The following is an 11,060-nucleotide window of genomic DNA, read 5'->3' on the forward strand; positions in this document are numbered from 1 at the left end:
TAGGATGTCAAATTGAGTTCTAGACATGTGTTCTTTACAAGGTTTCTCCTAATGCATGAATGCAATCTAAATGCTTCTAGACTCAATCCAAAAGATGTAAATGGATCAAATGAAACTACATGAAGATTTTCAAAAAAATCAAAATTTTATGATGGATTTTTTATGCAAATAAGTATTCACAGTGCAATGCATGAGACTCATGGCAAGTAAACGAAACAGAAAATGATGTGAGATAGTAGACTCTCCCCCAAACTTACTTCACACAGTCCCTTGTGTGAGAGTAAGCTCAAAGAAGAGATCTAAGGGAAAAAAATAAACATGAAAACTAAATATGTACAAAGTTGGGGTGACACTTACTTGGAGTTATTGGCTGAATTGGGTGGTAGAGGACCCTTGGCCTCAGATTTATTTCACTTGTAGACATGGGCTGAAGCGGAGAAGTGAAAGAGGGTGTCTAGATTCAACCTGAAAAGCCTCAACCATACTTATTAAATAACCTAAAAAGGAAAGATAAAGAAATATATACAATGGATAACATGGGATTTCCTCCGAGCTTGTTTTAAGTCTCTAGCTTGACTTTGTGTGCTTGCTAGTCATAAGTATCAAAAGGTTGAGCCAATGCACCTTTGGTCCTTCTCCTACAAGAACAAAGAACCAAGTATGCAAAGGAGCACAAACTACTGTCCATAGAAAATAGACAGATTTTTTTCTCAAAGAGCTTCACTAAAGATGTGACATGAATTATGAAATGCTCCTTGAGGTTCAGATGATCATAAGAATCAAAAGCATTTGGTGGAGATAAAAATTCAACTACAGACTCAAACGAAGTTTTAACAAAGTAATCAACTCTATCTCCATCAATCAAATAAAACACGATGTTCTCATTCTCATGAAAGTTTTTGATAAGGGGGTTTTCTATCTCAAACAAGAGCCTATCAACATCAAGTTCATCCCCTAAATCAGCTAGTTCAAGAAGAGGTCTAGGTTCATCAAGCATCAAAAACTCAGATTCAAGATCAATTGAAGCACAAAGATAGTTCTTGTCAAAACAAACTTCGATATGATCTCTAACAAGGTTTTCTACTCTCAAGTCATCTAGTTTTCTAGTTTCACATATCAGATCAAGACATTCATTGATGACCACATGAGAATTCAAATCAGAGGCAATCTCTTCAACACATGGCAAGCAAATATCCTCAAAATGAAGTTCTAAAGTCGAATTGCATATACCTTCCAGCTGGGTTGGTGGAACCCAATAAAATACTTCTTTAGACTGTTGAGCCATTCTTATCTCAATGCCGGTGAGCTCTCTTCTTTCTAGTGTTGCCCGATGTGACATAAGATTTAACCTGAGCATCACTGCCATGTCCTCTCTTGTCAACATTGGATTCTCTTTGCAAAGCTCATCCACCTTTACACTCTGTTCTGGTGTGAGTATACTTTCATCAAATGGCTCCTCCATATATGGCTCATCATCATCATCAATGTGATCTTCAAGTGTATCTTCCTCTTCTTTGGCCAAGCAAATTGGTTGCTGCCATCACTAAAAATAGCAAAAGCTAGAAAAAAGTTTAGTAGCTATACAAAAGCATAAGAAAATAAAGCTTAATCTCAAGAAAGTTTGAAATCTTAATGACAAATCTACTTAGTTCCCCAGCAACGGCGCCAAATTGATTAAGCGTTTAAGCACACACCAATTAACCTAATGTGCCAACAATACCACAATCGAATGGTATGTCATTGTAGCATTTTAGGATCGAATCCACAAGGAACTAATGATCTACAACACCAAGAATACACAAGCTTCCTTAATCTAAGTAAACAAGAATATGGATGATTTTGTAACAAGCTAATGTCCTAGGAATATAAACAAGGTGATCTCAAATCCAATCAAGAAATAAGTGCAAGAATTCAATCAAATACTAAGGATGGATCCATGGTAAGGATAATTGATATAAGGTGATCAAGGTTCAAAATCAAATGCTAAGGATGAATGAATCCATGGGCAAAGATAATTGATATAAGGTGATCAAGGTTCAATCTAGGATTTTCAAACAAAATAATCAACAAGTCTATAGGTCTAGATCTCATTCAAAATAGATTAATCCACTTCTGTGATAATAATCCCTATGCTAGTCATGCATCAAACATCAACTCCCGTTGGCTAACACATTCAAGCATGCATAAATTAGAAGTCTACTAACCACTTAAACATCTCGGACATCAACTGCTGTTGGCCAAATATGTAAAAGACAATGCTAAGTTCATTCAAACATTTTAACAAACACCTTTCGGGCGTAAAATAGATTAAGGTCTAGATGAGAGTGATCAAGTCTAATCTAGCATTAAGAACTCTTAGCAAGCATAAAACAATGTTAATCAAGCAATAAACATCCTAAATATCCACTTAATCACCCTAATCTATCTAACCCATGAATCACAAGGTCAATACTCACTAATCTCCGTGAGAAACCTTAAACCCATGTAAGAATCAAGGCTAATCATCTTAATGAGCAAGAGAAACACAAATATAAGATGAAGTACTTTCTTAGATTATCAAAAGATTCAAGCTTTTACAAGTTTAGACAAAGTCTTGAGAGTAAATGAGATAAGTCCTAAAATTAGGTCTAAAATGTATTTATAATAGCTTAAAACTCGAACCGGATCGACCCGACAAACCCGGGTTTGACCCGAAGGACAAATGGGTGAGAAGGTCTTGGAATGGACCGCGGACAGGCTCGGTCCGCGGTTTTAGTCTGCCGCCAAGCACAAATTGATCCAACCTCACTGCCCGGATTCCACGGACTGCTTTTGTCCGCGGCCGGTGTCCGCGGATCTTCCATTTCAGACTCGACCTCACTGCCCATAATCTACGGACAGGGTTAGTCCGGAGAACTCGTCCGCGGTCGAAGCCTCCTTTGCACCTTTTTTTCATGCTTGCCCATCAAACTCTCCATATTTCAACTTGATATTTTCCATACCTAAAATACCACACATGCATATGCTATGTACCTAATTAGACTCTAAATGCATCTTAAATGATCTAAATGTGTGTGGAAATGATGCTTAAAACCATGCAAAATCTCAATACATCAGGAAGAGAGGAGAGGAGGAGCACGGCAAGGAGTTCTCCGCTTCTAACACTTGGAACATTATTCGAACTCGCCATATCAAGGTACCTTGGGAAAAACTTGTCTGGTTCAAACAAGGAGTGCCCGCTATGCTTTTGTAACATGGTTGGCTGTCAAGGATAGGCTCTCTACGGGGACTAGAATGAAAGTGTGGGGGATAATGCAAGGATGTCCCTTCTGTGGTGAACCAGAAGAATCAAGAGAATACTTGTATTTCGCGTGTCCATATACATAAGGCCTTTGGTTGCAGATTTGTGGTTCCTTGCTGCGACCAGCTCCCTCACCTGATTGGGCAGAGATTTTGGCTCGTATACTTGGTGCTACACGCGACAGGCTTGCCTCTATCCTTCTGAGATTAGCGCTGCAAGTCACTGTCTACTATGTATGGCGTGAAAGAAATGAGAGACGTCACACACAGCGAAGCCGACCAGCTAGCGCACCAGACCAGCTAGCGCACCAGCTTGCTAAGATGATCGAGAAGACGATTAGGCAACGGGTTCTTTCTACACGCTATTATTATGAGAAGAAAGGGTTGTTGGGATTGATGCAGCTATGGTTTAGTACTCGGATTAACACAATTAAGGTTTAGAATAGCAAAGAAGTTTCCCGTTTAGCATTCATTTGTACATAACTATTCTTTTTCCATGATGATCAATAAATTTAACATTTCATCAAAAAAAAAAATATATATTTTTTTTATTTCATAATATAAAAACATATAATACATAAAATAATTTATATATATAATGATTATCTCGCGTAAAGCGCATGTTTTAACCTAGTATTTTAACTAAGCCATGTTATTTTTTTTGTGAGAATGAATGTGGTGATGACATGTAAACAAATTTAAAAACATTATTTTTTCAAATAAGTTTAGAATTTTATTTTAGTACAAATAAAAGCGTTCAAATGAAAAGATTGTATATATATGTTTTTAATATTTAATACAAAGTTCAGACATAACCCAAAATACTCGAATCCGAAATTTACCGAATCAAATCTGATCCAAATATGAAAATTATTTAAATGAGTAAACAAATTTTAAACCAAAATATTAAAAAATTGAAATATTTGATTCAACTTCGAATAGGTATTCAAACACTTGTACTTTCCTAAACTCTTCCTTTTATTGTCTTTTTTTTTTATTTTATTTTTCATCTAAAATTGGTACGGAAAATATAAAACAAAACAGAAAAGGAAAATTGCAGGACCACTTGCTAAAACTAGGGCTGGGCAAAAAACCCGGATCCGAAGAACCGAACCGAACCCGATCCGAAAAAGTAGTACCAAATCCGAACCAAAATTGATTACATATCCGAACGGATTCAAAATTTTGGTATCTAAAGAACCGAAACCGAACCCGACCCAAACCGAAGTATCTTGGGTACCCGAATGTAAAATAGATTTATATACCTAAATATATTACTTATTTTTAGATTTAATATATATTAAAAATATCCAAAATATATAAAATACTTTTAAGTTATCTAAAATACTTGAAAATATACATAAATAGTCAAAAGTAAATGTTTAAAATAGCTAAAATATATTCAAAACACCAAAATGCTTAAAATATCTATTGATTTTCTATCCAAATATTCAAATCAAACCAATTTATATATTAATTTTAGGTATTTTGACATATTTTATACAAATTTATATGTAATATATTATTTTGTTTTATAGATTTTGAGAAATTTTAAGCATATAATGAATATTAAAATTTTAAAAATAATTTAAATGGGTTATCCGAACCCGAACCAAACCCGCAAAGATCCGAACCGAATCCGAACCGAAATTTAGAAATACCCGAATGAGGCTGAAATCTTTAAACCCGAAAACCCGAAACCCGATTAGATCCGAACAGAACCTGAATGGGTACCCGAACGTCCACCCCTGGCTAAAACCTAATCATATATAATCCAAAATCTAATCAAATTTTGCTTTCATGGGTCAGGCTTCGGTTCTAAAATTCAGAAGGGTCAATTGGAGTGTATATCTCATAGATATTCAATCAGCAGTTTGCCCTTGGCATAATCCTGTCTTTACTTCAGACAAAACTTGCTGCTCCACATCGGTTCTGTCCAAGAGGTGGATGAATATGCTCCCTCTTGTAGACAGCAGCCTTGATTTTGATGAATCCATCTTTCTCTATCCCGACCACCGAGATGCTGCTGCTACTGCAAGATCAAGTAGTGGATTCTCCGATTTTGAGGACAAGACAGTCGCTCTTTTAAGGTACCTGTCCCATCAAGACTCTCTCCGTGAATGGCCGCTGCTACGAAAAGTCTCGTGTTGACGATTGGATTCGCGTTGCGTTACAACGCAGCTTATCGGAACTACACTTGCGGTGTCCTCATCGGATAGACAAAGATAGAGTAGACTTGTTGTTTCGGTCAAAAACATTGGTTAAGCTTACACTATCCGATGGATGCGTTATCGAACATCTCCCTGATGGACACATGGACTTTACTGATAAACCTTTTATGGATGAGAAAATAAATGAAGATAGGTTTTTCCCATCCCTCAAATCGGTTTATCTGGGCGATATCGTGATTGATGATTCCTATTATTTCAAGCTCATCCTTATGTTGTTCTGGAAGAATTGTTCATACGTAACGATGATGGCGTTTCACACCCGCCAAGTTGGATTGGACTTGTGCCAAGTTATCCTTTGAAGCGACTTGTGATTTATTACCTTCTTCTTCTTCCTGAGTATAAAGATGTTTACTCAGATATTGAAGTTCGCATCGGTGGTCCACAAAACCTTGTCTACGTTGAATTTTCTAGTTATGTCCATGTTTATTATGATAGTTTTGGCGACATGGAGCCGCTTGTCGAAGCTAGACTAAATCTTCGATTATTGGCGTCACCCGTTGTGAACGTATGATGATGATACCGAGACAGGTGATTTTAATGATTTGCTTGTAGTGAATGGTTTTGATGATATCTTCGGTGATGCTACAATCCATGGCCAGTTACGTAAAGATCCTTCACTTATCTGCTTATTCTCTTGAGGTCAGTACTATCTCTTTTCTCTCTTTAATTCTTTTTTGGTATTTTTGATTTATTTATTGATGAAGCTGAAGCTTTATAAAATAAACTATATTTTAGTAATAATTAGAACAAATCTCAATTCTATTAATAAAAACTGGAATTCAATTCTGGACATGCATAAAAAAAACAAAAAAAAATCAGTAAAAACTATTTAAATCTTTAAAAATAATTCTAACTAATTAATATAACTATCAAAATAAATAGTATAACTAAAATACAAATAATTCATCATTATCATAAATCTATTATGAATATGTATATATATATATATATGGTTTTGATAATAATACATACATTAGGCGCTTCATTTCGGCTGCCAATTCATCTTCAAATTCCACAACCTCGTTACTTTATGATTCGAGAGCGACAGGGATAAAAGCTCGCAAGTTCTGCCACGTCTGCTCAGAATTACCCCAAAGCTACAAAATTTAGTCATCAAGGTATCAGTTTCTTAGATGGACAAAAATTACATTTTGCAACTGATTTATTATTATACACACATCAAATTGTTTTTTTCTCTTTTAAACGATTCCAGGGTCTCTTGCATCGAGTTACAGGTAGACGTGGAGATGTGTGCCCTTGCTATCATCGTCCCATATATAAGAGAGTGATTGGTGGTCGAAAACCGAAACTGTCTTGTTTACCGTCTCTTCCTCTGAAGGTGCTAGAGATCTCAGGATATGGGGGAACTTGTAGAGAGATTAAACAGATGAGGCATTTCTTGGGAAAACTGCAACTCGAACTTGTGAAAATTGGAGTTCAACCAGAGTCAGATTACAACAATTTGAGATCGAACCTAATGAGACTTCCCAGACTCTCATCCAAGTGCAACATCCAGTTCATCTGAATTTCTATCTCACTCTTGATGACAAGTTGAGAAATAGCTCTCCTGACTATGTTATCGTAGGGTTTGAGTGGTAAAATACCTCTCTTCCTTACTATGTTATCTTAGGATTTGAGTGGCAATTAAGTTTCCCATAATCGGCTGTTTCGAGCATGTTTTAAAGGTTTTGTAGAACAATTCGTTGGATTCGATTGTGTTTTATTTATATACTATGGTAAATCCGTCCTGGGCGGTTGGGCAAAAAAAAAAGGTATTCAAACACTCATCCGTTGGCATGATGGTGATGTCTAGGGCTGGGCAAATAAACCGAACCCGAATATCTGAACCGGATCCAGTCCGCTGAAAATGAATCCGAACCGATCCGAACCCGATATAAATACCGAATGGATCTTGTATTATGGTATTTCAGGTTATGAGTATTATCCGAACCGAACCCGAACCTAAATGGATACCCGATAGAACCCGAAACATTCAAAATCCACAAAAAGAACTTGTACCAAACATGATCTCAATTCCTAATATGTATCCAAATTATATTGAACATCTAAACTAATTACCTGTTACATGAATTTTGATGGTTGAATGTGGCGGTTGAAGCTTGAAGCTTTTAGATTTTGGTTTTGTTTTCATTGAATAATGTTTCTCATTTCATGAGAACTTGGTTTTCGTTTTATGTTTTCACTTATCTGGTTTTTTTTTTCTATCAATAACTATGTTTACTTTTCGCTTGATTTTTAATGATAATATCTGATGTTCCTTTCTTATTTTGAACTGATTTTACTTATGTTCTGGTTACAAAATAGGTACAAATCAAGTATTTTAAAATCGAAGAATCGATTTTACTTATTTTTTGGTTACAAAGTAGATATAAATCAGGTATAGTTAAACCGAAGAACCGATTGGGACCCGAACCTGAAAGTACATTGGGTTGTACCAGTTCTTTGAAGATATACTAGCCCGATCCGAACCCTAGAACCCGAACCGGTCCCGAACAGAATTTTCATATAACCCGAATGGAGCTGATTTTGATAAACCCAAAAAATCAAAACCAGATTGGACTTAACCGAAATCCAATTGGGACCCCGGATGCCAAGGACTAGTGATGTCAAATCAGAGCAAGTAAAAAAAGAAGAGTGATAATTCTTTAGTGGGCCTTTAAATTAATCATGTATTTGTTCTTTCAATTGTTTCCTCCAGTATTACCCACTACATATGTTTGTATTCTTATATTTGTATAAATATCGTTTTTCAAACAGGTATTTGCGTATGTTCATTGAACAAAGCTAGTGTTTTCCATGTTTGTTTCTTCATGTCTTCCCCTAGGTATATTGCGTAGCCCTTCGTAAGTATCGTCTAACATTTTACATTGCTTAAACGGCTAAACCAATTTAAAAACTGTCGTTTTATATATTTATATAAAATTATTAACAATAAAAAATAGAAAAAAAATTTGTTTTCATAAAATTATCGAATCTCATCAATTGTTTACAAAAAATCTAAATTTAAAACACTAAAATATAGTTTTTTGTTTTTTTTTTCTTGCATGATCATAATTAAATATTTGAACCATCAATTGATAACAAATCCAGTCCATCTGATCTTTCTTATGATATGTTAAAAACACAAATAACTTTTAGTAGTTTCAACTTAAAAAAAAAAAAAAAAAAATTTCAGCTGCGGTAGTCGATAACAAAATAATCATACGCGATAAACAGTTTTTGTACGTTTACTAATAATCTTCTAATTTTCTAACAATTATGTGGCCCTGCTTGTCGTAAAGAAAAAGCCATGTCCTGAAGCAAGTTGAGCAATTTTTTGGAGGTTTTGATGGTGATCCCACGGATGAAACAAGAAAGCGGAAAAAAAAAACAAGAAAGCGGAGGTAGACTAAATGGAGGATATGGTTGGAAGTAATGGTTTATTGTAAATTTTGACCCAATCCTTCCTTGGCCACCGCTACATTTTTTATATTCTTCTGGACTCTTTGGTAGCCTCTTTTTGCACAACCGTTCTTGATCTACATATATTGGCTCAACTTTATAGTTGCCGTGGAACTCTTTCATCAACAATACTTGCTCTTTCTTATATTTTGTCTGTCCAATAAGCTGAATTAGTTAGGTTTCATCAATACAAACACAAAGGTGTTGTTGATTCTTGTGAGAGAAAGCTTGTTACCGTAAGATCTTTTCTGTTTTCTTCCATAGTAAGATGTATCGGGATAGATATAATCGTCAGCGAAAGGAAGTCATAAGCCACAGCTTTCTCTACCATGACGATCCGCCTCGGACCATTCTCTTCAAAACCTTTCTTGATGTGTTTTTCTTGATAACAAAAAAATAAACATATCAAGTATTGACTATATTTAATACCACATTCGAATCATATAATGATCAGCAAAGATAACCATTAGGTCGCGCCACTTCTTCCTATCGAAAAACGGATCGCTTTCAGTCAACACGTAGTAGACAATATTAGGAGTCATTCCCACGGTCAATTCTATGTTCATATGGTAAAGACCCTTCTTATTTGTCACCTTCAAAGATCAAAAATATAAGAAAATTTAAGGATCTTGTTATTATTTCTACCAAGGCAATTTTTTTTTTGAGTATTGTATTGTGTTTGAGTGATTTTTTTCTTCCCTTGATCTTGGGAGGTGGATTATGCCATGGATGCTTCTTCTCTGCTTCATGCCAAAGTCCTTGTCTCGTGTCCTCTTTTTCATCATAATATACCACCTCCTCCTTCTTCTTAGCAGGAGCATTGTTAGTGTCTTTCTCTGACGCCGACTTAGATTCGCCATTTTCAGATCTCTTGGACTCGGCCTACATGAACAAACAATAAAAATGTGTTTTATATTTATTTGGCTTCATCGATCAGCTCCTATGATTGGTGATATAAGGCTGACCTTAAGAGGCTGTTGACTGTTCTGATTGATCCAGCTACCAAATCCAGGGAATACACCCATTTTCTGTTCGAAAGTTTAGCCTAGCAGAACTGATTAGAGCAAAAGTAAATGACGATCTAAAGCTTGTGTATATTATATGGTTTCTGGAATAGTATATTCTCCATCTTGAGAGAATAGTGTACGTTAAGTTTTATGCATGGCAGCTCAACTCTCGTGAATTACATGACGAACAAGCGAGACCTTTTTGAGGAAAGAGGAGACCCATCAAAAAGCATGTTCCTTTTTAAGTACAGTCCTTGAATCAAGAATACGTAATTTATTAGGGTTACTTTCTCAAGAGGTTTTACATACGGATGATAGCAGATTCACTAGATTTCATTTGATGACCATAGATGAATGTTGAACCACCGGGACCAGAGTATCTTGTGCTTATAATAACCCATCCACATTTTCAAGCATAAGTTATCATAACAGAGCATAGAGATGAACAGAGAGATTAAAGCAGAGATTTTCTAAACCTGACTTGACAGAGAAGTTAGGGTGTGGCAATTACTGTGAGTGAGCGTAGGCACGTCTCCTGTGCTCTCCCTCCTTTGATATTATTTATTGTGAATGTCACTCCTTCCCTGATTCCCCGGTTACCGCGCAATCTGACTCGAGTTTTCAAATGATATTTTTTAGATTCTTCGATCCGACCCGGGTCGAACTAAAGTAAGTGAAAGAAAAAGAATGATAATAAGTGTTTGAACCGAAATCGGTGATGTGCTAGGAATGGACAGATTTGAGAAGCCTTCATGTTGAGCTTGAACTAGATAGATGGAAAATAAAAGAGGTTTAATGATTGTGGTTGGACCACTGAAGGGATGCTTACATAACATATTTTTTGGTAGGGATCAAGTCAATTGTAGTTCTACAACAATGAGACATACATGTGCCTAGAAAAAGGCATGTGATAAGGTGTTCTCTCTCTAGAGAGTGTTTTTTCTTTAAAAATGAGAGAAGATGAAAAAGAAGAGAAAAATGATCCCTTTCGGAGAGAGAGGGTGTTTCCTTATTTTATAAACAAATGATGTCTAGCATTTTTTCTAGCAATCTATTTTAAATAGGCTGAGCCCATTATCTT

General features: G+C 35.8%; 1 protein-coding gene across 1 annotated transcript; it reads right to left on the reverse strand.

Moving 5' to 3' along the window:
• Window positions 1–9,207: 9,207 nt before the first annotated feature.
• Window positions 9,208–10,950, reverse strand: LOC106307597. Its single transcript, XM_013744591.1, has 4 exons — window positions 9,938–10,950; window positions 9,672–9,854; window positions 9,437–9,565; window positions 9,208–9,353 (listed from the first exon to the last, which is right to left on the reverse strand). The coding sequence occupies exons 1-4, from the start codon at window positions 9,995–9,997 to the stop codon at window positions 9,297–9,299; spliced, it is 429 nt and encodes a 142-aa protein (XP_013600045.1). The 5' UTR covers window positions 9,998–10,950; the 3' UTR covers window positions 9,208–9,296.
• Window positions 10,951–11,060: the final 110 nt, after the last annotated feature.

This window comes from Brassica oleracea, chromosome C8 (genome assembly GCF_000695525.1).
Source record: "Brassica oleracea var. oleracea cultivar TO1000 chromosome C8, BOL, whole genome shotgun sequence".
Lineage (NCBI taxonomy): Eukaryota > Viridiplantae > Streptophyta > Magnoliopsida > Brassicales > Brassicaceae > Brassica > Brassica oleracea.